The following is a 27,076-nucleotide window of genomic DNA, read 5'->3' on the forward strand; positions in this document are numbered from 1 at the left end:
ATTTCCGCCCAGCCACAGTCCTGTGCTCCTCTCTCTTAGAACCACTTGGTTATCAACAGACCTCTCTTGTTCCTTCCTCTGCAGGATGCAAACATGCTCTGATACGCCACCGGATGCAAGACCAGGCTCCAGCTACACCAAATCTTTTTCCAAAGAATGGCTTGACAGGCTATGGGGCCAGCTGCTCTGTGTTTGAATATCGGGCCCAGAACTGAACTGGATAATGAATCCCTTGATTCTGAGCATGCTCAGTGGTGTTTCCTCCAAGAGAGGGGTATTAAAGATAGTTTATGCTACTGATTTGGGAAAAGAAATAAATCCTGAATAGGATGACCTGGAAGCTTCTGGGAGAGAATCAGTTCCTAAAGTCACAAAGCTTGTTGGAGTTTGGCCAATAAAAGTCATTCCATTCTGGGGCTGGTTTGTCCAGTGTCTGGAACGATGCAGGATTCGAAAGGTTAACTTTCCGTCACTCCCAGGAAAGCACTAATGGCCTCCTTCCAAGAGTTTTTATTCCCTTGATCTGTCACCCAGAGCATGAGGGAGTAGAGATGCCATGTCATAGTTTACTGTGGATGTATGGCCAGGACATGTCGTTGCCAGTGGGGCACTGCAGTGACACGAGGATGCCTGTTCTCGTCCACTCAGCCTGTGGTTTCTGCCATGGGGTCTCCAGCTTGTGAAGAGAAACCCCCAGTTTCAAACAAAGATGTTTATAGAGCAAGGGTTTAAAACAAATCAGACTTATAAGAATACAAGCTCTTAAGACTTGGTCCAGTTCACAGCCCGCCCTCGCTACCCTACCTCTGGTGTTAACTTTTAGGATGGTGCCATGAGAGGACAGTGAGGTCCCAGCTAGAGCTCTCCAGCACAGCCTGCTTACAGGAGAGCCGTGCAGTGGGAGGGCTTCCTCTGGGGGCCAGGGCCAACTTCCAGGGTTCACAAGAAAGACCCGAGCTGCAAAAGATATGGGACTGTTTGATGGCTGTGAAAATGCCTCTTCCATGCCCCTTCTTCTAGGAGCAAGGATGGGGAATCCATTTTGCATGGTTCAGGTGGAGTTTGCTTTCCCACCCAATGTCAGGGGGTGAACTAAGATTCAAATCTGCCTGATCAGAGAGGTTCATCTCACAGGCTCTACGCCTGGTCAATGCTGGGCACGTGGCCAAAGCAGGCAAGTCAGTGTCTTCCCTGGATCATGGCTGCCGACGAGGGTCCAGGCTGCCGTGTCCTTCAGGGTCTTCCTCCCTGTGGAAGCTGGGCTTGACCCCCCACCCTCCTCCCTCCTGCAGATGTGACCTCTCCTGTGTTTAGTGTGCTTGCTTTTGCCCCTTGGGCCTGGCCATGCATGGTTGTAAACATCTTGGAGCAGGGACACTCGGGCCAGCTTGGAGTCCCCGAGTGAGGAAAGAGTGAGGGCAAGGCCCCTGGGGCCGGCCCGCCCTGCCCCAGCCCGCCCAGAGGGGGCCACGTGTGCCCACAGTGAAGGGCCTGAGCAGATGCCCGGGAGATGACTGTCCTGGGTTACCTTTTCCGAGACTCTGGATTTTCAGGTATTCCTTCTATGAAATTGAATGAAGTGAGTTCATGAGAGACAACACTTCACTTCCTTGGAAGAGAAATCATTTCCTCCGAGTCGAGGTACAGTAAGATTACTTATAAGCAGGGAGCCCAAAGTGGGCTCTTGCTGTGGCTGGGAGCAGATGCTGCTGGAGCTTCAGAAGAAAATGTTACAGGAAATGGATGCCAAGGTGCCACCCCCCCAGCCAGCCTTCCTCGGGCGGAGTTCTCCTGACCCCGACCAGGTTACAGAGTAGAGGAGGGTCCCAAGAGTGACGCTGGTGGCTGCTGTGAGCTGTCTGCTGGCATCTGTCTTAGAGGCAGAATGATGGATAATTTGGTAGTGTGAATGGCTTCTGTCCACTTGTAAGACGTCACAAAGGCACATACTTGGGTTCACAGTTACTGCACTTAAAATGCCTGTCTTCAAGCCTCGACGGAGAGGAGAGATTTCAGGTCTATCCCTTGGAAAGAGTTTCCTCTCGCTCCTACATTACATCAATTTCATGTCTTTGAGTTCTTAATAATGGAACACTTAGATGTTTTGCCATTATCAAGAGATAAAATTTAGCCTTTCAGGGGGAATTTTGACAGCATGCTGTATTTTGTAATTATGTCAGAAGTGATAGATTTTAATTACCAGTTTTATCTTCAGAGTGATATGACTTATATTTGTAATTGTGATTTGGAAGTACCCAATGTCATTATGTCTTTTGAAGGAGACATGACAGAATCTCAAATGAAGCCCACAATTTACTCATTCTAATCTTTTACTTAAAATGATTCTATTATGCAAATGTACCTCTCCAGCTCAGTCAGTCAGCTCTCCTTGCCTGCTGCTCGTAACCCCCGTCACTAGCATCCACAGACAAGGAGCTTCCGCAGACAACTGGAGACTCTTCTTCCCGTCTCTCTTCTGCAGAGTGGCCTTGGTCTTCATCAGAAAATGAAGTCCAAGGGGACGCCTTTGATCATTTCCTTCTTATGCACTGGGATAAAAGGGAGATTTTCTCAATTCCTCTTGGCAAAGATGTCTTTTCTTCCCATCTGTAGTCAGCAGCATTGTAAATGATTAGTAGATGCGTGGCCCCAGGTGGGTTTCCACAATCCAAACTCATTTAAACCAGCCTTGCAGATAAACATTGAAAGTTTACCAGCCCATAAAAATCGTCTGGCCGGCTCACACTGCATAAATCAAATGACACTAGGTTCTGGTGAGTGATAAAACAGATAACACTAACATGTTTCAGGACTTCCCCAAGGCAAACTGTTTGTGGCTTTAGGCATGTAGTTATCATGGAATTATCTGTGAGATTAATCGTTGAGTCCCGTTTTCAGTCAGCCTGCTGGGGCTTCTGTCAAACAAAGCACGAAAGTAAATTTGCTGCTTAAAGAAAAATATCCAGCCATATTTCAGCAGAGAGAAAGGTCATGTCACAACGACAGACGATCTTTGTGGATATTAAGACTAAGCTGGACAGAGAGAGCTAAACCAAGGGAGGCTGTTTGAACTGCAGATAACATTTATGTTTTTGACATCAACCTGTGAAGTCTTGAGATGCAAGACTTGTGGGAGAAAAATTGATGAGAAAAAAAATTAAGCCCCCAGCCAACAGGAAAATTATCAACAGTATCAAAGATAGCAATTGACAAATAAATTAGTAAATAAAAAAAAAATCCAAAAGGTATTCTAAAAGCATATCACTTTGCCAGTTAGGAATTGAGGCATATGTTTTGAATTTTCTATCATTTCGTTTGCAGAATGATTTGGAAGCAGGATTATTGTACTGAAATGTAATGCTGGATTGAGAAAAGCCCATTTCAAAAGGGAATGGTTAGTTGGAAGGAAGGGCTGCGTCCTGTCGGCCTTTGGGTAGCCAGCTCAGAGCGTGAGTCACAGACCTCCTGGATGTGACTGGAGAATTCTGGGTGACTCAACAAGTTGGCCAGGTCACCAGGGTCCAAGTGACATGGCCATCAGGCAAGGACTCAATGGGTCCTAGGCTCAGTTATTGTGCTTCCTAGGGGCCTCCAGTGGCCCCAGGGCAAATGTGTCCGGGTCTTGGGGCATTCTCCAACAGTGGGGAAACAGACCACAATGCATCCTCCACAATAAGTCCCCTTTCTCAATCAGGGAAAGTGAACTCAAACCCACCCCGGCCGCAGCGGATTTCAATGCTCTCAACCCAGTACATCTGGCTGGCCAGGGGCCCAGCCGAGGAAGTCACCTCTGCCCTCAGGACTGCGTCTGCCCAGGATCAGCGCTTCCCGAGAGGACTCTGGGATGGAGTCACATCCTGACTCCACTCCAGGGCTGAGCAAGAGCACACAGGGACTGTGGGAAGCCTGTTCCTCTGGCAGAATCAGGGCTGTTGAGTCAGCATCTCACACAGAGCAGGACGTCAGTGAATATTTCACAAGTGAGAGAACCTGGTGGCAGACGAGGATCCCTGCTCTCCAAGTCCCAGCTGGAGCTTCACACCAATGGAGCTACGTGCACTTCTCTGGGTTGGTCCCACGGACCCCATGCACTTCCAGCTGCCCGACTCCAGATGCCGGAAACACCCTTCCTCTTCCACTCTGGCACGTGGCTACTTGCAGGCCACCTCACCAGTGATGTCTCCTAGATGGCTGCTCTACCCAACGTATCTTGCCCACGATCCTCTTACAACCCCTTTTACAAGCCCCAACGACTTGAGCATCTTGCGCAGCAGTCTGTGAGCAAAGTTCCAGAGCTCAGAGGCACTAGGTGCTGTGCATCAGGAATGATCCTACAATGTGTTACACAGCACCGACTACGGGCCGTGTTAGAGGATAACAGTGTGCTCACAGGGTAAGTAGGGCACTATCCCCATTTTACAGATGAGGTGCAACAAGGTTGAGCAATTAGCTGAAGGCGTCCTTGCTAGTAAGTCATGTGTTCAGTGCCAGTCCCTCCTCCAAATAAGGTCATCCCATATGAGCGAAGGAGGGAGGGGAAAAAGGAAGTGTGTGGGAATGAAATGGAGTAAACCATGTTATGTGCACATATAAACGTCAAAATGAACTATCAGGTGTTGTTATAAATCACTAATAGCAAAGAAAGGTCATCCTAATATGGAGCCTGTGGACATATCACCTTGCATGCCACAGAAGACCTTGGAGACAAGTTAAAAATCTTGAGAAGGGGAGAGAATCCTGGATGACCTGGGGGTGATGATCTGGGGGACCCAGTGAGATCCCAAGAGTCCTTATACAAGTGAGGCAGGAGGATCAGAGTAAGACAGAGAAATGAGACTTCAGACGCAGAGGTCAGGGGACAGACAGTTACAGATGCTGCGTCAGGGCCCTGAAGATGGAGGGAGGGACCCGGGCCAAGGAATGCAGGTGGCCTCTGCAGGCCGGAGGAGGCAGGAAACAGCCGTCCCTGGAGTTTCCAGGAGGAGCGCTGCACTGCCCTCATCTTGATTTTAGGATTCCTAATCTCCAGAAACGTAAGGTGATAGATCTGTGCTGTCCTAAGCCACTGGGGTTGTGTGTCAGGAGAGGGTCACACTGCACTTGCAAAGGAGTGTTAAAGGCCCATTCCAAGAAGCCCCTGGCACCGAAGGCCACAGCTTGGGGTGGTCCTCCATTTTCTTGACTCTCCTGGGGAAGTTACTTGGTGATTTGTACAGAGGAGGGGCTGGAAGAGGGACCCTGAAACCAGGGAGTTCTGTGCCTGGGGCAGGTCTCCGAACCTGGTCCATGTGATGTGTTTGGTGCTTTGTGCACTGAACCACTCTTGGCAAACCCCACCATGGCCAGGCAAAGGCCTGCCCAGCTACCAGCAGGAGGGTGGGCCGGAGCAAGCAGAGCTAAGCTGGAGGGGGCCGGAGGAAGCCTCCTCCCCAGGGAGCTGGTACAACTTCCAGGGCAGCTTCTGTCCTCACCCTTGGCTGCCAGGATGATGACTTTAAGCAGTAACTTCTCATTGCTCTCACCTCAGTGAAGCCCATCTGTGGGTAAGGCTGTCTGTCTGTCGGCCTGTCTGCCTGGCTCCTTCTCTCCATGGCCAGGCAGCTTGGGAAGGATTAGTCTGATGAGATAATAAATACCAGCCTTGGTCACCACGACTCAAGGGCACATGGCCAGCTGAGTCACACGATGCAGCGGTTCAGAGAGAGAGCCGCAGAGTTCCATCTGACCTCACTGTGGAAACGGGGCCAGGCGATACGTCACGCAGGGCATGGAAGAGCATGCTCCACTCCAGAGCTCCGAGGGCTGCGTGTGCTCTGGCCACGGAATGCTCCTTGGAAGGGAGCACAAAACGGCCTTTGTAACTCAAGAAGGGAGATTACTGACTGCAGAGGGCTGGGGCAGATGGCCGTGGGTGATGCTGGAGGCCAGGAGGCTTGGGCCTGCAGCAGCCACCACCGTCTCAAAGTGTCCTTCTTTACCAAAAAGGTATCTGAAGTCACCGAACCATTCAGAGCCCTATGGCCATGTGGCACGGTATGGCGAGTGCCTCTCAGTGCTTCATCACAACGAGGGTGCCCATCTTTGTGTGGAGAACCTCAGGGCCGCCCATGAAGGGGCCAGCTGAAGGCACCTCAGGGTCCAAGGATGAAGCACTGAGGCCAGGAACTGCAGGCCTCATTCCGCCTGCGCGAGCAGGTTCGTGAGTGAGGGTCGCCGTGTCCAGCCTGCTCTTTCTTCAGCCTCAGAAGTGCCAAGTGCAGAGGGGCGTCTTGGCTGGCCGGGGCATTGGCTCCTTGGGGACCCAGCTCCTGGAGACCTCCGTGGCTGGTCACTGCTTCTACATTACATTGAAAATCTTCTGTGCTTAGTCACCAGTTTCAGCTCCAGGTTACTTCCCTCATCACCCCTGAAACCAGAACCTCACAGAGGCGCCTGACAGAGATCTGGGTCAGTGTCCCTCCTGCTAGAGCTGCTGTCTGAGCATGCTTGGCTTGTGGCATGAGCCTGGCTGACCACAGTAGCCTTGCCATCACTGGGGCCTCTGGCCAGGACTGAGGTCATCTCTGGCCAATGGGAGGAGGGAGCTGGTGAGGGCGAGGGAGAATTACAAGATGCTGAGAAAACCTCCTCTTAGGATTGTCAGCTGGAATTCTGAGCTGGAGACAGGCGGCGAAGCCCAAATGGCAAAACAGGGCCGTGGTGCCTGGGCCCCGTGGGGCCCTGGATCTGCACCCTGGGATGGGGCAGTGTAGGGGACACAGTTAGGGTGCTGGCTCCACCGTGTCCATCCAGGCTCTGTTTCCTCTTAAAGCCTCAGTGGGACTGTAGACCAAGACCTCACTTGCTCCTTGGGGCGACTGTGCACTGTGGGAGTCACACCTGCACACCGGGTCACCGTGGTGGGGCTCCAATTCCATCCATGTGTCCTTAGGAAGCCGGCTTCCCACCCCAGAGCTGGAGCTCTTTCTGAGGGCTTACTGGAAGGTCAGAAGGGACAGATAGGCTAGTGCCCAGCTGAGGATGCCACTCTAGGAGGTGGTGAACCTGAGGATCTGCTAGACAGGGCACTGTGGCAGCCGTGTCCTGGCCACATGGGTGCCTTTTCTAGAACACACATCAAGCCCATCAGGCTGCCTTCATATCCAATGGCATCCCAGGCCCTCGCACTCCCGCCTCATGTCCCCCATTAGGGCCTGGTGCCCAGCCTCCCCGCTGCTGGCCCTTCCACATCACAGGCTCCCATCTGCGTGCTCCCTGTACTTCCTGGTCATAGACCCTGTGGAGCACCAAGTCCCACTGGGGGCCCTCCAGATGCAGTGGCTCTCCCCTTGGCACCCTCAGACCTAGGTTGGCAGCCTTGTTAGGGCATGAAGCACCCCCACCATCTGAGTGGTAGTGAAAAGTTCTGTCTGTCCGTCTGTCCTACTCAGTACCTGTGGTGTCCTGGCTGACCCATCTCTGTCACCCCATGGAGCACACAGTAGGTGTTCATGCCTCGCTTGTTAGACTGTGCTGAGCTCCTTGGGCAGTGGCCAGTTCGCCCACTTCATCTCAGCATGTTCCCAGCCCCTTCCCGGGGGCCAGCTGCTCCCAACAGGATGGAATGGTTGTTTTGTGGGCGGTTCCTCCAGGAGCAAGGACTTAGGAGCAGACCACAATCCCCAGTGTCAAGCTGGTGGCAGCCACATACCTGGTCCCCACAGTGTGACACACTGCTGCTCGTGGGTCTGGCAGATGCCATTGTAGCAGTAGCCATCCACCCCCTGACACGGGTGTCCGTCGTGCAGGTACACGTTGGCCGGGCAGTGAGGACTGGCTCCCGTGCAGAACTCCGGGAGGTCACAGGAGTTGCCGGAGCCCCGGCACGCGGTCCCTGCAGGCTTCAGCTGAAAGGAGAGGGTGACTCAGTGCATGTACACAGAGGGCAGAGTAGAGCAGAGCAAGGCCGTCTGCATACAGCCTACATGAAGGGGCAAGGACCTAGAAAGAAGACGCTTTTACAGCAGAGAGCACTCAAAGCGCAGCCCTGGGCTCTGGGGTTGACCTCTCTGCCATAAGGGGGTGGGGCAACCAAGAGCAATGCATTTTTAATTGCAGGCAAGTAATGAGCACACAAGCTGCTGGGTGGCACCTGTCACCTCGGGTCACTGGGCAGGTAGGTTCTTCTCTGGTTGCCAGCACCTTCCCCAGGTTGAAGTTGACATTGGCACCCAAAGTGTCGGCATTTGTGGGCAAGTTGACATAAATGGTTCCAAGAGCATAATCTAAATGGCCATGTCACCTTGTCATGAAGTCATGGGACTAGCAACCTCCCTTTAGCACTTACTGGGGAGGGCTGGAGAGGTAAAAAGAGGGCGTGGTAAAAGGCATCAGAACGCCTCGAGTGCCTTTTCTGAGGCTGTGCAGCCAAGCAACCCCACGACCTGGGTGTGGTTTTCTGCACACTCCTCAAAGGCAATGGGGCAAGACACCAGCCAACTTCTGGAAGGTCTAGGAATCTGAATGAACTTGTTCAAAGTTGTCAATGTGGACCACACTGATAGTGCCACAAGACCCCCCCTCCTCTTCCTCCCTGTGACCATCTTGATCCTCACCTGGCTGAGGCTCAGTCCCCTTCCCACCTTACCAAGCCCCTTCCAGACACCTCTCCCCACCAGCAGCTGGGCCAGGGAGTGCCAGCTTCTTATAACATTCCCCACAGGCCAACGACCACCAGGAAGGGTATCTTAACGCTGGATGTAAAAGGTATAATACTTCTAAATTACCAGGCCCCAGCAGGGCAGCTCGGAGGGAGTTTCTTGTAAGGGGCCTGCCACGATCAACTGCTTAATTCTACCCTTAGAATCAGGCTTCTATTCTGTGAGACATCAGCTATGGGTAATGAGATAGGGGTGCCAAAGCAAATGCACTCAAGGGTCAAAGAAGGCCAAGGCCCAAGGCTGCCACCCTGACTGTGCTGGACAGGGATGACATTAAGGTTGAGATGTTGATGCAAAACCTCTGAAACAGCCCCACCTGCCAGATGTTCTCAAGCAGATGGACTTAGCGTGAGTCTGGCGGGGGTATGAGTCTGATTCTCTGTGCACTGTTCTGTCATGGGGACAGGACCCCATGTTCCATCAATGACACAAATGTCGAGTGCAAGTGCTTTGGTCCTACTAGTTTTCAGCTATCCCAGATGATTAGCAATTAAAGTGTAACTTTCACAGGAAGCTTGGAAGATATTGAAAAATAAGAGGTGGCTAATATGCATTTACTTGAAAAGGAGTGAGTTCATACCGCATGAGTCTGAAATCGTCCTGCCCTATTGCTTGCCCTGCATTGGATTGGATTTGAACCACCATGCCCATCCGTGACCTTGGCGCCAACTGTCATTCTGCGGACTCACCTGACAGTCCTCGCAGCAGAGCCCGTGTGCGCACACAGCGTCTGGCTTCAGGGTGCAGGTGGTGGCGTTGCAGCAGCGATTTGTACATTCCTGGGGGGGGGGGCGGGAATGGAATCTGTTTGACAGGGCCACACAGAGCAAAATCTCACACCAATGTCACACCCTAAAGGACTGCGAAAGAACCTGCGGGTCTAGCTTCCAACCTGCAAACCTGTCCGAGGGTCAGTGTCATCTGAAGGGAGCAAAGTTTCTGTTCTGTGTGGGACTGACTGGGTCTGCGAGCCCCTGGCAAAGTCAGGAGCACTCAGGGAGGTAAAGCGGCTGGGATAGGAAGGCGGGGTGGCCAGACAGACCCAGGCTGGGCGGCAGGGCCTTGGGCCTTCAGAGCGGTCTCCATGCAGGGCTCATTGAAATGAGCAGCAACAGGACCCTGGAGGAGCGGGAAATTACTTATTCAAACACACACGTACAGCCTTGGCTCCTCCAAAGTGAACACTTTCGTGGGACTGGGGCTGTAGCTCAGTGGTAGAGAGCTTGCCTCGAGTGTGTGAGGCACTGGGTTCGCTCCCCAGCACCACACAAAAAATAAACAAAATAAAGGTAGCGTGCTCATCTACAACTAAAAATAATAAAAAAAAAATGAACACTTTCAGTAGGACTGGGGGCATAGCTCAGTGGTAGAGTGCTTGCCTGGCATGTGTGAGGTCCAGTCACTGGCACCACAAAAACAAAACAGAGCAGAAACAGTATGCTTTCCTCTTGGGTGAAGTCAGATCTCGAGTTTGAGCCCCAGTTCCCTGCAGTCAAGACAGGTGGATGTGGATGAGCCCCCTCCGGCATAGGCAGGCTGTTGGCTGAAGGTGCTCTGGGGGCCAGAACTGGACATCAGAATGGCTAAGAAGCCGGAAGGAGGGCTGGGGCCAAGCATACTGACTGTCAAGGGGTTTAAGCAGGTGGAATGCCAGGTGCCCTGCCCCCTCTGAAACAGAAACGAGAGAAGGCGCTGCTTTACTGCGCTGGGCTTCATAAGTACCCATTTCTTTTCCAACAAAAGAAATATGAGGTTAACATCTTCAACTTAATTCTCAAAAAGCCTGCATGCATTTTGCCAACTTATGAAGTCTGTGTACAGCAGAGGATTCCAATGACTGAGAGACTGTACATTTTAGAAGAAATTATAATTATCTTAAGATGGAATGATTCATAGAATCCTCAATACTGTTTAATTTATCAATGTTCTTTTTGTCAATGTACAATATGCTCTGATGAATTTATGGACTATTGGCTAGGGTGAAGCTAACTGTATGCAAGTTTAAAAGTGTGATAATTTACTCCTGAACACTATCTTTTATGAAAAAAAATTATCATTGGTATCATAAATGCAATTAATAAATTTTGTCAGTAATCAAGATTTATGGTGAGCCTGGGTACCTGAACTATGTCCTGTGTGAAACTTTATGAATTATGCTCTCATTTGGTGTTTACCATTTGCCCCTATCATACATACTTCCAAAGTTATTAAATTTTAAATGTTTGAGAACTTTATAAACATCCGGAATGTGTAATATATACAATAAGATAGAACTGCCAACCAGAAGTCATAGCTATAACTTTCATGCCAGCAAGGGTTTTCAGCTCGTGGACTTACAATTCTAAAAAAAAAGTCTAGCAACTTGCTTGATTTTTTTCCAAAGGAGCTCATTAATTGCAATACCGATAGATGCCATCAAAGGGACAGCCACACTGTATTGCTTGTTACGGTCTAAGAGGCTCAACTGGTGATAGATCAACCAAATGAGAGATGTCCTTAAAACTCTAAATGAAGCCAGCCATCCTATATCTGGGTTCCCAAGTCCTTTAAGAACCCTGCCCCCTCCCCAAATCACCAAAAATATAAGCAGCCGCTCAAATGGAAATGCAGCCAAGTAGAATGTCTGACTTCAAAGGGGATTGATAATGTGAGAAAGATAACTAGGTTTAAGAGAGATTCGCAAGCTCCCGGCATGCTAGCGACTCTAAACAAGGAGATAAGGTTGCCTTCCCATCCTGCCGGCTGGAGGAGTGAGCAAGCCATCGGGATTTCCTTCTGCGGATATGAATCCGGCTCCCTGTACTGCAGGGCTGCGACAATCACTTGCCTTTTAACTACCCTGAATCCACTTCCTCTGCAGTACCATATTTCTCAGAAGAGACAAACTCTTCGTCGGGTAATACATTTTTATTTTAGTACTGCAGAGAGACGCAACAGAACCAGTGAATACCAAGTCTCCAAAGAAGAAAGAATGATGGAGCCATTAGGAGGCCTCCCTCCGCACGGCCTAATTGTCATTCCACACAGTGGTGGCAGATGTGGATTCAGTCACAATGAACTGGGATACAACTGGAATGCATCTTCCTGAAATGAAACTGGGGGGCGGGGCGCTGTTTCTGCAAGTGGGGGCTCAGAGGCAAGGTCCAGCCTGTGCTGGTGGAAAGCCTACCTACCGTGGCAACACACTGAGCCTTTCTGTGGGCCACAGGATATAGGAATACCTGCAGGGCCCGAGCACTGGAGAGCTCAGGTAACAGGTCTGAAAGTCCAACAGACCGAGAGCTCTAATGAGACTCAAAGTCTCCGGGTGGGGCAGTTTGGAAACTGGAAATGGGCTGCCACACTGCTGGTTGCAGCTGGAGCTACAACCTGGAAAAGCAAATCATGCAAAATTTTAAAGAACAAACCAGCAAGTGAGGCAGAAGGCTCACTGTGACTTGGACAAATTTCTTGGAGGGGAGAACATTACAGGAAGGGAAGGAGAGATTTCTTTAAACATCAAGAGCTCACTTTACAAAATAAGGACCCTAACCACAGAAACCCAAAGGTGGAAGTTACAGGCTGGTAGAACGTGGCTTGCCATAGGAGGAGTTTACAACCAGCTGTGATCTGGAGGGAGGGTAGGCACCCTGCCAAAGCTGCGCCGCCCTTCATGGAGATGAAGCGGATTGGAACAGAGAGGCCAGCAGGTGTCAGGTGTCAAGTATTTGCTGACATGATGGTGGTGGTGACGGCAGCTATGGAGGTGGCAGTGGCTACAGGAGTTATTGGCGGGGTGTGGGTTGGTGGGGATGTTGGCCTGGTGATGGGGATGACTGCAGAGAGTGGAGGTGGTGATATTGGTTGTGGTGCTGGTAGATGGAAAAAAGGACTGCTAATGGGGTCATTCCAAACCTGGGAGTTTATGGCTCCATGAAGAGCCACCATGAATAAACAACTACAAGGAGTTCAAATCAAAGACAAACCACTGTAAGTCAACATGGCCTCTCCTGAGAAATATGGGTAACTTAAGCTAATTATGTTTCCTATTTAAGCCATTTTCAAGGCTCTTTCCCTGCGCTCGCCCCATCCCAAGCTGGTTCTACGTTTTCCTTTGCTCATCTTAAGGAGTGTCTGTAACATGGTAATTAGGACTTGTTCCTACACAACAATCACTCCCGGTGCATCCCGAGCACAATTAACCACCACAGTGAACAAGGCCGTCATACTTAAGTTCTGAGCTTGACAAGGGCATGAAAGATAGCGCAAAGCCACCTCCACATGGTTGTAGAAACTATCAGACCAAGACCCGTCCTCCTGGTATGGAAAACCCCAGAGTCGGGTCATGGTAAGCCTTCTCCTACCCACTGGCTGGGTGAGCGACACAGGGACTTGCTGGATGCTTTGGAGTCTAAGCTCAATTTTCCTTCCCTCCTGGTCCCCTTTCAGAGCAAACTTCTGAGACACTCTCTAAACCCCTCTTAGCCCATCTGCAAATTTAGCTGAGCTGGCCTTGCACCTGATGAACACTTTGGCTTGTCTACGCTCTCTGGGAGGGAGGGGACCCCACAGGCAGCTGCCTGCTACACAAACTCCTTGCTTTGATTGATTCTAAACACAACCTCCTCCATGCTTTATAGGGAGGTGCTACTGTGTCCCCTCTTTCCTTCTCAGGACTCTTCAGACATTAAAAAGTGGCTGCTAGACATTTTTTTTTTTTTATGTTGATTATCTTGGGACCTATAGAAACCAGAAAATTTCCTGAGATTGACTGGCGTTAAATAATCCCTGGGCTGGATAAAAACACTCCCGCCTTCCCTTATTGCTTCTGAGAGCTAACAAGGGCCAGCGCCAGAAGCCCTGGGAGCCTCAGGCCCTGCATGCAGAGGAGGCTGCGGCAGGATTTCAACTTGAGAGCAAACTCTTGGCTAAAGAGCTCTGCTTATTCAAATTCCCCTCTAGCAGCCTGCCCTACAAAGAGGGAGAAATGGTGCTTAGTGGTTCTTTGAAGCTACAATTCCAAGGCTTTCTTCTGGGTCAAACTCAAAGCTAAAAGCTTTTTTATTGTTCTTATCCTCACCTCACTGAAGGATACTGCTCCCTTCAACAGGGAAGAGTCTCTAAGTCAAGTGAGACAACTTATTTTGTGCAATAGTTTAGATTCAAGAGAGCCACCCTGGCGTATGGGGCTCACTAAAGGTGGCTCTCCAGGACTTTTCCACCCCGAGTTTCCAGCACGTTCACTCTGTTGCCCAGTTTCTCCAAGTTCTCACTCCTTTGCCCAGCGAGAATGTGAGGGAATGTTCTGAAGACGCCCCCTTACCTCGGGCTCCCCGCAGTCACACTCCTCGCCTTCCTCCACGTATCCGTTCCCACACTTCTGCCCCCCAAAAGCCTGCTTGACCTCCGGCAGGTTGAAGAGGCACATCCCCATGCCCTTCTCCAGGCTGGCCTCCAGGTCCTTCCGGCTGCAGCTGCTGAACACCATGGGGAAGGGGAACCTGCGTGGGGGAGACCACAGTGAGCAGGGGCGCCGCGGCCCTTCCCGCCTTCTCCTGGGGATGCGCAGGGCCACTCCGCTCAGGTGTCTCAGTGAACAAAGGCTGACGCGTACAGGGTGAGAAGAGGACCTTCAGAGCATGCGACATCTGCCCCACCCCGTGCCAACGCCACCAACCAAGGATGCCCTGTCAAAACAGAAATGATCCTTTGAAAGTTTCCAAGCCAACAACGTCAGACAGAGTCTCTATACAGGCGTCAGTTCAGGCTGGAACAACGCAATGCAGAGCGAGTTCTTCGGATCTGGAGCTCACCGAGAACTCCTTTGCATTTGTCCTTACTGGCAAATGCAAAGGACCGAAAGATACAAACGACTGTGCTTCTCAGGCCCATGGATCCAGGGACACATGGTCCCTCTGTAAATCATGGCCAGCTGAGATTGACACTCGGGTCTCCAAAGGTTGAATGGTTGGCTTCCCTGGCACCTATGTAGGAGGGTGAATGCGGCCCACAGATGCAGGTCCTGCCCGTGCCTCAAGTTTTCAGGGCAATGATTGAGTGTGGCAGAGTTGGCCAACTCCCCAGCAAAGCTATGCATCCTTTGGTCTAGAGAGGCTGCCCAGGCCCCTGGTTCTTGGGTGGACTGCGTGACCAATTCTTGGCAAGGGACACGAGTAGAAGTGGTGTGGGTCACTTTGGGTCTGAGGTATTGAGGCAAGTGTGCCTTCCCTATGGCCTCCTCGCTCCCTGCATTTGAGATCAGGAGAGACAGAGCCAGACCTGTCCCCAGGTCCTGGCTTACTGCAGGGAGGGCAGTGGCAGCCTGAGCCCCAGTGTCATTTGGAAGAGAAAGGCACGTCTCACCTGCAAGCCACTCAGCATTAGGGCTTGTTCCTACGGCAGCTGGTGTTGTGGATGTGGTTCACGGTGGCCCCTGGGGGTTTATGGGCTCAAGCTTGGTCCCACTGCGCTGATGTTGTGAGGTGGCCTCTAATGGCTGAGGCCTGATGGAAGGCAGTTAGGTCACTTGGGGGTGCTGCCCTCAGAAGGGATTAATATGGTTTCTGAGGGACCCTGGTTAGTTCCTCCAAAAGTGAGATGTTGGGAAGAGAGCAATCCTGGGCCCTGAATCCCACTTGCTTCCTCTTTTACCATGTAATCTCTCCCTCTTGCACATATTTCTGGCATTGTGATGCCATCTACTGTAAGGCCCTCACCAGAGTGGAACACAAGATGGCACCATGCCCTTGAGCCTCCAGAGCTGCCATCTAAATAGACCTCTTCTCTTTATAAAGTAACCAGCTTCACATGTTTTGTTTTGGCAACAGAACAGGCTAATTCAGTTACATGAAACACAGCATGTCATTGCTGCTCGTTTACAAATGCATTTGCCCTTGTCTTGAGGCAGCAAGGATGGAAAGGGGCAGGCATGCCAGAAATGCAGGTTTTACTACTTAGTGAGGGAGCAAGACCTGCTTTCCAGGAAGCCCAGCCTTCTCTCCCCATGGAAACATTTACAGGTTGATGCTGTAATTGGATCTCAATCAATTGGCCAAACCAACACAAGTGCTCTGCTTCCCCGAGGATGGCAGACTAGCCACCAAGTAATGACGGGGCACGGCAACTTCTCGAGATCCTGATGATGCCCACAGCCAAACTGAGGACACTGCTCCAGCCCCACGTGCTTTCTATTTATCCCAGGCTTCAACCTGCGGGGTGTGATTCTAATCCACAGATAAATTAACGGGTGGAAGTCCTGCTCTGTCGGAGGCAAAGGCAGTAAGCCAGAACGGGCTCGTGCTGTAACGGAGTTAGCTCCCTTCGAAGGCTTTGCAACTTTCCTTGGCAGATAGATTGATGATTCCTGGTATCAAAATGATGATGAGCAGCTTCAACAAACTACAGAGTGCAGTATTTTCAATTTATAAAGTTTTGTGTTGAAGAGACCGATTACCCAGGGAACTGAGAGCAGTTCTTCCCTTTGCAAGGAAACAGGCCCAGATCAGACCTTCTCCATATTTGAGTTTCCCCAGGACACACACACACCATCTCCAGGCCTGATCCGGGAGGTGGAGCCTCACGCTCACTCAGGGTCATGATGACCTGCTGTTCTGGAAGGGAAGCGATTTCCAGACAGGGTTAAAAGTCAGTTAGCAAAGACACTGGGATAAGCCGTAAGGCCCAGGAAGAGTCTCAGCGAGGATGATAGAAAGGGAGGCAGGAAGCACCCCATTCCTCATGGGGCCAAGGCAGTCCGAGCCCGGCTCAGGCGAGGCTCCCCATCTCAGTGTCTTTCACGTGACACACATGACGATTTTGAGGGAAGGGGGTTGATATTAAAGAAATAGAAATAAATAAGATGAATGAGCTCAGTTTCAGTGCAGGGATTAAACTGCAGAGGTCCTGGGAGGACCTGTTGCCCCCAGCGGGAGCACCACTGTCTGCGTGATGATAAATTCCTGCTTCCTTGGCTTCTTCTGATTCTGTTGAGGGACAGACCCCAAGTGCTTATTCAGTTCTCTGTCATTTAGAATCACCGGTGAGTACTACCTGCCCAATGCACAGGGTTCTAGTTTTGCTCTGAGGAAGGACTTTCCGGTATCAGTTCCCTGAGGTGCTTTAACAAGGTGGCAGCACCCTCCTCTGATGCCAAGGAGGTAGAGAATGCCCCTGCCCTCGGGATCCCTGATCAGGGTTGCTCACGCGCAGCATGATGCGGGCCTATGCCAGAGAGTCCCCGGCGTTCACAGACGCACAGTGGGCCCAAGGTCAAGGTGATTCCTCCTCCCTCCAACCAGGGGCCTGGCTGACTCTCTCAAGGGGCTGCAGTTCTTCCCCAGAGTCCTGCCTCTCCCTGGCCTGGGCCCAGCAGTGCTCCATCACTGCGTCTCCCTGAGACAGGCAGAAGCCACTGCCAGCATCTGAAGACCCGTGCTTTTCTTTCTCCTTTTGTGGTGCTGGGGACGGAACCCAGGGCTTTGTGCGTCCCACGCACACCCCTCACTGAGCCTAAGTGCAGCCCCAGAATGCTCTTTGGAAGACAGATGGTGATCAAACCAAGGAGCACTTTCTGCCATAGATAACCTGCTGGCTCTGTCCCGTTGCGGTTCCTCCCCAGGGAGGCAGGCGGCCTTCTCTCGCAGAGCATCCCTCAACCTTCCTTGGACCTGGGGAAGTCGGGTTTGGAGGAGGAAAAGCAGAGCACCTGCCACTCATCCTCCCACGGTGGTGTGAGTATGAATTCAACACACAGCTTACCGACCCCAGGTGTGGAGCGGGCACATGCCCCCGGGGTGGACAGGATGAGCAGGGTAAGGAAGAGGAGTAAGTGGGTCAGAGAGGCAAGGACTGAGGGGAAGAATAAGACAGCAAGGGGGAGAGGTTGTGCGTAGGAGGAACCCCACTGGGAAACCTCCCTGGGGAGGACACGCATCTGAGCCTCTCATGCCAAGGACAAGAGGGAGAAGCTGCTGACACACTGGGGGAAGAGCCAGCACCAAGGGCCGTGCTGGGACGTGTCTGTCCTGGAGAGATTTATCCAACAGCGGGAAGGAGGCTCTTCTTGCAAAACCACACTCAGAGAGGCCCCGGAGGAGCCTGAGTGAGGTGGTGTCATTCCAGGTTAGGAGCAAGGCCCTGCGGTGGCAGGACGACACCTGGGTGTCATTAATCAGGGAGTCTTGCCTGGCCTGGGTAGGAGCAGACACTGCCACAAGTGAAGTCCAGCTCTGAAGGGCTCCGAGCCCTTATTCCTGCTTCTTAGCAAGTATTTTTGAACTATGAGCCAGAGGCCTCACCCTTCTGCTCCTCACCCTTCTGTGTCCTGAAAACATACTCAGTGGATTGATGCTCAGCACTGAGAAAGTCTCAAAAAATCACTGCTAGCCTGATGACCCCCCATGCATGGAATTTAATAATCTAAAGTAATTTCAGGTCTCAAGAGAAGAATTTAATAGCACCAAATATTAGCTTGTCCTCATTATAATCCTGTCCTGAGCTACACTTACCACAATATCCCTCATATCCCCAAGAGCCATTGGACCTACTGTGTGGGGCCCAATAGGAGCCAAGGACTCAGCTCAGGTGACATTCGTCAGTGGGTTTGTATGAATGACGTACCAGCTGAACACGAGCCCCGTGGGCCCAAACACCCTATCGCTGTGACTGCTGATGATCTCGGCCACACCAGGGGATCTCAGAGAAGACACTTGGCAAGCCAAGTGTAGTCTCCTGCTTCCTAGTCGGCTGCCTTTGGCCTCTCCAGGTCGGCAGGATCAGCTGACTTGGGTGGTGTGGTGGCATCTCTCTCCTTCCTCCCCTCCCTCCCTCACTCACCAAGGAGTGTTGTTCAGGGGCCCATAGTCAAAGCTCCGAGGAGGACCTCAAGATAATTCAGATATGGCCTGAGTGTGGCCCACTGTCCCTGCAGCAGGTCCCGGCCAAGCCCCTTCCCGATCCATCCCACACTCCAAGACCCTTAAGATCCCTCTCCTCCAGAATGGTCCTCGAGATGCCGAGTGCTCAGGCTCACTAGTATTCAGGCCACAAAAGTGGAGTCTGCTGGCTTCCCATGGCTTCTCATTCCTTTCCCTGTCATAGTTTTGCTATCACAGTTGATAGATTCCCAAGATTAGCAATTGAGCAAAAAATTACATTTTTAGTGTAACTATTGAGCCCTGCTCTGAAGCAGGCAGCAGGGTGGTGCTTTTCCATAGTCATACTTTTCTTCTTTATATTTTTAAAATTTTCAAAATAATCCAGCGAGACAGGCCTCCTTATCCCCACGGGTAAAGGGCCTTAAGAGTTCATGGTCAGGGGATGGTGGACACTAGATTTAACCAAGGATTTTGGCTCCAGATTCAATGATGGAAAACCATTTTCTTCATTCCAGATGTCAGGTCAGCACTGGATGGCCTTTCAGGAACTGCAGGAACGTGGAAGGAGATCAGCAGCACACTCTGGACGTGCAGGTGTGGATACAGGGAATACTCTGTCATGACCCAGCATGCCCCGGCCAGGTTCCCACTGTGTCCCAGGACCAGCAGCACCAGCGACTTCTACAGATAGAAATCCCCAGCCCAGAACAACCGAGTCGGGAATCCTCAGGGAAGGGTTCTGAAACCCGTGTTTTAGCCAGTCCTCCAGGTGAGTTGCTTGACTTAAAAATGCAGAGAACTTAAGAGTCACCCCTTAAGCCATTTAAAAATGTCCAATTCCACGGTTCCTAGAACATTCACTGCCATGCAGCCTTGCCACTTTGATTTCAGAACCTCCTCCCTACCTATCAAACACAGCCCAGCCCATCAAACAGCTGCTCCACAGTCTCCCTCCTCCCGCCCCGACTATAAGGACTCCACAATTCTGTTTGCTTCACGGAAGTGGAATCGTATGGCATTTAGCCTCTGTGTCTGGTCCCTTTGCCTTAGCATAGGTTTTCCAAGGTAGCACGAGGGGATACCATGTTCCTGTGGCTGAGTAGCCTCCCACTGTAAGGCCACAGCAACTCACGTGCTCAGCAGATGGCCATGGCCCAAGAGACTTTGCTGTCCATTCATGTTTGTGAACAACTTGCCTAGATTTAAAATCCAAATGTTTTAAGGGTGCTCTGTGGACTAATGCACTCCAGCTCATCATAGATCACGCTCATGTAATTTGCTTAGAAATAGTTCTGTGGGACACCCTGGTTCCCATTTTTTTCCAGATCTTTTTCAAAATTAATTTTTAAAAATTTATATAGGACAGAGGAATGCATTATAATTCTAAATACATGTATAAAACATAATTTTTCATATCTTTGGTTGTATACAAAGTATATTCACACCAATTGATGTCTTCATACATGTACTTTGGGTAATGATGTCTATCACATTCCTCCATCATTTCTAACCCCCTGCCCCTCCCTTTACCTCCCACCCCTCTGCCCTATCCGGAGTTCATCTATTCCTCCCATGCTCCCCCTCCTTACCCCACTATGAATCAGCCTCCTTATATCAGGGAAAACATTTGGCATTTGGTGTTTTGGGATTGGCTAACTTCACTTAGCATTATCTCCTCCAACTCCATCCTTTTACCTGCAAATGCCATGGTTTTATTCTTTTTTTCTTGCTGAGTAACATTCCATTGTGTATAAATGTCACTTTTTAAAAATCCATTCATCTACTGAAGGGCATCTAGGTTGGTTCCACAGTTCAGCTATTGTGAATTGAGCTGCTATAACATTGATGAGGCTGTGTCCCTGTAGTGTGCTATTTTTAAGTCCTTTGGGTATAGAACGAGGAGAGGGACAGCTGGGTCAAATGGTGGCCTGGTTCCCATTTCTAAGAGTCCAAAGTACAACATTTGGAAACCTTACCTGATTTTAGAAATCAGTAAAACTCCATGAGTATCCGTCTCTTCAAACCAGGAATGGCTTGTCAAATGTCTCTAAGAATCACGCTCAAAGGGCTGATTCTCACCTGCACACTCATGAAGGTGCTGGAAAGTGTCTGCTTGTGCACAGATGGACATTTCCCTTTCATTTGCTTCAAAAAACCCAGTGTGGCGATTCTGCCTTCCCCCCACTCGTATTTTTCCTTTCTTATTTAGTAGCGTATTTCCTGGAGCCTCCATGAAGAGAACCCTGACCTGGGCTAGGGAGCTGCTGATAACATCCAGGACTGGGCACAGGTCATGGTCTGCATTCCAAAGACAAGCCCCGGTCTCTTCCACACGGTGGAAAGCCCATCACAGTGTGCTTCTTAATACATCTAATGAATCATCCCAAATATGCCAGGACAGCAGCGGACTGAAGTGACGCGCAGCAACGGTAGACTGGGGCAGAGCCATAAAATTGGAGAATTACTCAGAGAAGGAGCCGTCTCCAGTGCTTTCTCTTGGCCCCCAAAATGCTTTAGAATAATTACACCTGAGACACAGAAAAAAGTGCTGCTTTCCGCGGGGCAGAGAATTGCTCTCGGGCGCCATGGCAGGGTGTTGGCGGCCTGCTGGGGTGCAGCTCTTTTGCTGGACACGCTCTCCTCTTTATGTAAGACTTAACTACTAGGGACACTCGGGACAAATTTGCCATGCCGAATGCAAGGTTAGGAATAAAAAGATGATGAAGTGGGAAGCTGGTGATTTTTTGGGGAAAAAAAAAAAAACCACCATTTTTGAAAAGAGGAATGCCACTTAGAGCTTCCCGCCATGAATGCAGTCATGGCTTAATATTCTAGCCGTCACAAAACTGCCAAGTGAAACATTGTTAGGGGTTACTTTTACTTTGACAAATCTGCAGTCAGAAAATTCTTTTCTTGTAGGAGCCTATTGTGCGTTTTACCGCTGCATTCTTTGGGGTGAATCATACTAAGCCCATCCATCAACCCTGACAGCAGAAGTCGGGAGTTATCTCCTTGCAAAAGCTCTCTGGGGAGAACTGGAGACAACTGCTTTTCTGTTGGAAGTTAGGCAGCCAAGGAAAGCATCTCCAATCAGGCTGGACTCGGAGGTCCTGCTCTTCCTGGTTAATAAACGGGCAGCAGTGTTGGTTCCCCGGCACTGAGCTCCGGGTTGCGTCAGTCCAAAGGCTGACCACGGGGTCCTCCTGGGAGTGATGGTGGGAGAAGACCGGGAGAGCCAGGCAGCTGCGAGGACAGGTCCGAGCTGTAGGAAAGCCAGCTCGCAGGACCCCCAGGGATGGGAAACCGTCCAGGTCGCTCTCTTTAAGTCAGTCGGGGGTGAAAAAGTCCCAAAGTCACAGTGTCTGCAGCTGATAAATGACCAGCGGGTGAAGGGCTAACTGGTTTGGGGAAATAGGTCCCTGAATTTCTGAGGCCCACTTCTTTCTTTTTGCAGATCAAGATGGAGCTTCATTTTCCCACAGTGGAAGCCACAGATTGGCAGGCCTGAGGCCCTCCTCTACCCGGGCGTATGGCCCGGAAGTACAACCAGAAGACTGTGCACCCCATCTCAAGGGGGATCACCACCCCCACCCACACCGAGGAGGAGGGGAGATGAGCCTCAGCCAGAATGTGGAGGCTTCTGGTCAACCTTGCAGAATGCCCAGTTCTTTCTCTCGTAAGAGTTGCCACTTTGCCTACTTCAAGTTACAGACTCGGGCTCAGAAACACTTCCGACGTGGTGCAGAGCACAGTGTAGCACAACCACAGCCAGCATGGAGCAGTCTCTAATCTGTTAAACCACAAGAACAAGGAAACTCGAGACCCAGAGGCTCAGGAGGCGAAGGAAGCAGTGATCAGTGGTCACTCCATCCCTCAACCTGATACATCTCCGGTGTTCAAGAAGCCAAAAGACCCTGCTCCTGGCTGAAACGGCCGGGTTTTCTCTAATCAACACGAACCAACCCGGGACCAAAACAACCGAACCATGCACTCAACGCGCGAGCCTGTGGCTCCACGGCGGTTACCTGCCAGGGCTTTCATTTGTTTTCAGCTCCTGGAAGCTTCTTCCAAATGTTTTCCCAATGCTCACCTCCCACGAGCACACTCCACCTGTTCTCTTGCCCTTCTGTCCGCAGCCAGGGCCAGCCACAGAGCTCAGACTGCGCTGTGGCCACAAATCCTGGGCCCCACTCTCCCAAGCACACGGGCTCCCGCCACATCCAGGGCTATTTCAGGCCACTCGGCCACTCCCAGTGCAGAGCTCTCTCCTCCTTCCTGGTTCCTACACCCCACCTTAAAGTGCTTCTCCCAGGTGAGAGCCAGGTCCTCCTAGAGCATGAGAGGTCAAGGTAGATGGACTTGGCCCTGATAGTTTTCAAATCAGAGATTCTTGGGCCACCTTCAGAAAAATCCTTAGGCCTTTCATGATTGTGACAGTGAATGAACATTTTAAATCCCATACACAGAATTTATGTGCAGCTAAGTAGGCTGTGCTGTGGGCCTGGTGTGGGGTCTGCAGTCTGGGGAGACGGGTGGCACAGTGGGAGAATGGTGCAGCTCAAGGAGGGCACCCCATTTGGGGGCTTTTAATCTCTTCTCACCTTCATAAGAATAATGCTGACAACAGGTTGTTTAGTGAACCCCTGTCATGGGACACTCTATTGTGCTGGCCCCTCCCCGTGAGTCAAATTATGTTCTTCCCATTTCACAGATGAAGAGACTGGTACTCAGAGAGGTCAGGTGTTTGAAGTTATGCATGTCAGCTAAGGGCTATCAGGATCCCAGGCAGGGGGACAAATGGCTGTACCAGGAGCTTTGGCAGGGGAGGAGGAGGCAGGAGGCTGCCTGTCCTGAGGTTCCTTCCTTCCCAGCACACATTAAGCGCTTCCCTAAAGATCTGTGTGGTGGAAACTGGTCAGGTTTGGGGATTTATCCAGTATGCCTGAGGCCAAGCACTGGTCACCGCGCACACATCTGAGGGCATTTTGAGTCCATTCAGGCCCTAATGAGCTGCAGGCAGGGGAAGCGGGACTTGTTGAAGTAGCAGCCTGAGTCCTCATGGGGTGACGGGAGAGGGGCAGGGACCAAGTCCACCCACTCTGCCACGGGAGGGTGCCCACGCGCAACATTGGGGACACTGGGCACAAGTGATAGACTGAAAGCCCTGCAGTTTATGGCGCCAGACACCCTCACATCCTCTCCAGAAATGGAAAGAATCAGAACTGGCTGCTGACCCAGCGGGCCTGCCAGATGGGCCCCAGAAGGCTAGAGAAACCACGGGACCAGGAGTGAGTGATCGGAACCGTCCTTAGTGGGACAGTTCAACTGTTAATAGCAAACACCTGGGACCCAGAACGGAGCCATCTGCCGCACATTATCATTCATGGTCTTATCTTGTGAACTTCGACCTCTTCTCCTCCTCCCTGGAAGCCAATTAGAGTGCAAATAAAATCTCCCAGAAATTTTAATAAAGAGAGACACCCACTGAGCTCTGCTTAGCTGAGAGTGGCAGCAGGCCTCTGGATGCTACCACCGTTGGTTTCTCACTCTGTGCCTTGAGGCCGTCTCCCCTGAACCAAGTCCTGCAGGGGACAGAGCCCACCGTGGGGCCTCTGCCTCTCTCACCTGTTTTCTCATCTCTAAGAAGGAGGTGGAGGCAGCTGCCCTTCCCCGGGCCGCGCTGATAACACGAGGAGGGAAGTGTCGGAGTTCTCTGGGCAGTGCGGAGGGTCACTGGGCCCGGGATTTGTTCTTAGCTGTTACGGCTAGCTACTCTTGATCCGCCTCCTCCTGCATTGGCTAAATCCAGCAATGTCCCTAAGAGAAGCCTTGGCTGGAAGGACAGTGGCTCCTGTCACCTTGCTCTCCGTGGAGGCTGTACAGAAACCAGCAGACTCAGCCTCCTGGGTTCTCTCAGCTCTCATTTCCTGTTTTTTATTTTACTTTATTTTCTATTGACTGTGTTGTGCCTTTTCTTGTAAGCTCCTGAAAATCCATTGTAGAATGACGTCAGGTGTACATACAAATGGAGTTGAGGATGCTCAAGTTCTAGACTTTATAAAAGACAGTGGCCTCGGACCTTCTCCCCAAGGTTCAGCCATTACTCAAGCTGTGAGGAGAGAGCCTCACTCTGCACACGTCTGAGAGCGCTGCAGTTACCACCCATCCAGTCGCCTACCGACCCATCCCTCGTGCCACCCAGCTATCCATCCTTCCTTCCACCCACACACTACCTGCTCATCTCTCTTACATCCGTCCTCCCACCCATCCATCTTTCAGTTCATCTATCTATCCATCCACCCACCTACCCTTCATTCCACCCACCCATTAAACACTCTTCCACTGACCCATTGACTCATCCTCCATCCCACCCCACACTCCTTCTTCTATTCATTGATCCATCCACCCACCAAACCATGTATCCTTCACCCAAAAGTATTTACTGAACTCTGCCTCATGCCAGGTACTTTCCTGGGTGCCGGGGATCCGGCAATGAACAGAACACGAGTTCCTGACCTTGTGGAGTTTGACCTGGATTCTTCTGGATACTGTGGTTGCAGAGAGGCCCAGAAACTACCTTTGACCTCACACTGCAGCCTCCATTCTGTACCCTGGGGAGAAGAGGAGGCCAGGGGGTGTGTGTGCAGGGAGGGGCGGGGGGGATTGGCAGGGGTTCAGCTGTAAGTCTTCACTCAGGCTCCTCCGTAGATAAAATGCGGGGTTACTGAGCCAGTGACAGGAAATGATTCTCTGCTGTTGTGATATAATTTGAAGGAGGTTTGCAGAACGAAATGGTTTAAAAACAGGGCTGACTTCCCCCTTCTACAAGTTGTCCAGGGACACTGCTTTGTCCTGCGAAGGCCTTCATTGTCTCAGGAAGCCCAGACACGCCTGTGGTCACTTCCCTGTGGCTAATGCACCAGGAGGCAAGTCAGCTCGGGCCCTGGGGCTTCACAGGGACAGTTTTGACAGTGCAGGCAGCTTGCGGAGCTTTCTGAGTTCGGTTGCTTTATCTGTAAGATGGGTACAGTCACACCCACCCACTACCTCACTGATACACGGAACACAACAAGTGCACTCCTTCAGGGTCAACGTCAAGTGGGCCGTGTTCATTTTCCCTGAACTGGGTGTTCGGAGAGCAGTGCCCATGCAGAGCCAGCCCCCCTTGCTTGACCTCTGTTTTGTGTCCAGCTAGAGAGAGAAGGACAATTCTGTCATGCCCCGGGGCATTCCAACTGCATTGACTGCAGACGAATTCCTTAATTTTCCAGTGAGCATGCTCTGTATTGATGTGTCCTTCCTCAAGGTTTTCCAGAATCCCTCCTGCTGGCACTGATAACGCAGAATGCAGCTGGGCAGGCCACTCTGGAGGACAGTGCATCGATGCTGAGCCCTGGAGCTCTCCCGTCCGCTGGAGTCCTCCCTTGGCAGCTCCTCTGTTCTCCTCCTTCTTAGATAGAAATTTCCAGCTTTTCTTCCCCTTGAATGACATCGTGATCCCAAACAGATCCTCAAAGTTCAAAGAGGAGTGGATTTCAGTGGTTTTCAAGACAGCAAACCCTGCTGGTGTGGACTCTCCGGTTACCCTGCATTGTTATCAATCACGGCAACTCCAAGGTCCTGGGACTTCTCACTGGAAACTGCTGCTCATCTCACCCCTGGACTTGCATTCTCAGGCAGAGGTTTTCCCAAAGAGGAACCTGGTCTTAGCATAGGATTTTCAGGGAGGGGCCCGCTTAACCCCCATTCAATTCTACAGAGATCATTTCCAACCGGACTTCAGTCCTGCCCACACCCCTTCCCACCTTGGCATCCTGTTCACCAGGAGTTATTGGTCTTTTGAAAAAAGATGTCAAATGGTATTATGGTTATGTTGAAATTTTTCTCATTACCTTTTAGAAGTGTAAATTGAAATCCTTACAGACGAGATGCTATGGTGTCCAGGACCATGCAGACAGATTAGGTAAGGTACCTTGAGGTCACACCCCTGGCACCCAATGTACCTTCTGTCAGAATCCTCTGCTTTCCAGTGTGTCCTCCCCAGCTCGCCTGCCTGTCTCCCTACTACCGTGCTAGTCCTTTGAAGTGAAGGTGTTCCCTAGGATCTGGCTTGTAGAAGGTATCCAGTAAATTCTGGCTGAACAGATAAATGGTTTCACTCTGGTTTGTGGCCATCGCTCTTGTGTCAACCCTGTTTCCTGCAGTGGGCTTGTCCTGAGTCTGAGGCATGGCTGAGGTCTTTTCAGCTGTTGGGAGAGAAGATTGAACTTGGATGGAGGTCACGCAGGTCCAGTGGCTCATCCAGATGCACTCCACGTCCAGACATCTGTGGAGCAAATAGGTGCAGCATGCATGTGTCTAGGATTGAGGTCAATGGAATCCAATGAGCCAGACACACAGACTTCTGGGGAAGGAGAATGGCATTGCTTGTCCTTAAACAGGGGTATTTGATCTCGGTGCAGGTGTTATTGCTGAAGGTGCAGCCTTGGTTTAGTGTGAGCTATTGTCATCCCTGGGGAATGC

The 27,076-nt window shown here is 51.1% G+C and overlaps 1 protein-coding gene across 1 annotated transcript in view; it reads right to left on the reverse strand.

Moving 5' to 3' along the window:
- The window catches only part of Adam12 (ADAM metallopeptidase domain 12), a 312,364-nt gene that overhangs the window by 39,885 nt on the left and 245,403 nt on the right, over window positions 1-27,076 (reverse strand). Inside the window, exons 12-14 of the mRNA XM_077105443.1 lie at window positions 14,002-14,179; window positions 9,389-9,478; window positions 7,691-7,886 (exon numbers count right to left, since the gene is read on the reverse strand). Of these exons, the coding sequence (XP_076961558.1) occupies window positions 7,691-7,886; window positions 9,389-9,478; window positions 14,002-14,179 (464 nt within the window). The remainder of the gene's footprint in view (window positions 1-7,690; window positions 7,887-9,388; window positions 9,479-14,001; window positions 14,180-27,076) is intronic.

Source organism: Callospermophilus lateralis, chromosome 15 (assembly GCF_048772815.1).
Source record: "Callospermophilus lateralis isolate mCalLat2 chromosome 15, mCalLat2.hap1, whole genome shotgun sequence".
NCBI lineage: Eukaryota > Metazoa > Chordata > Mammalia > Rodentia > Sciuridae > Callospermophilus > Callospermophilus lateralis.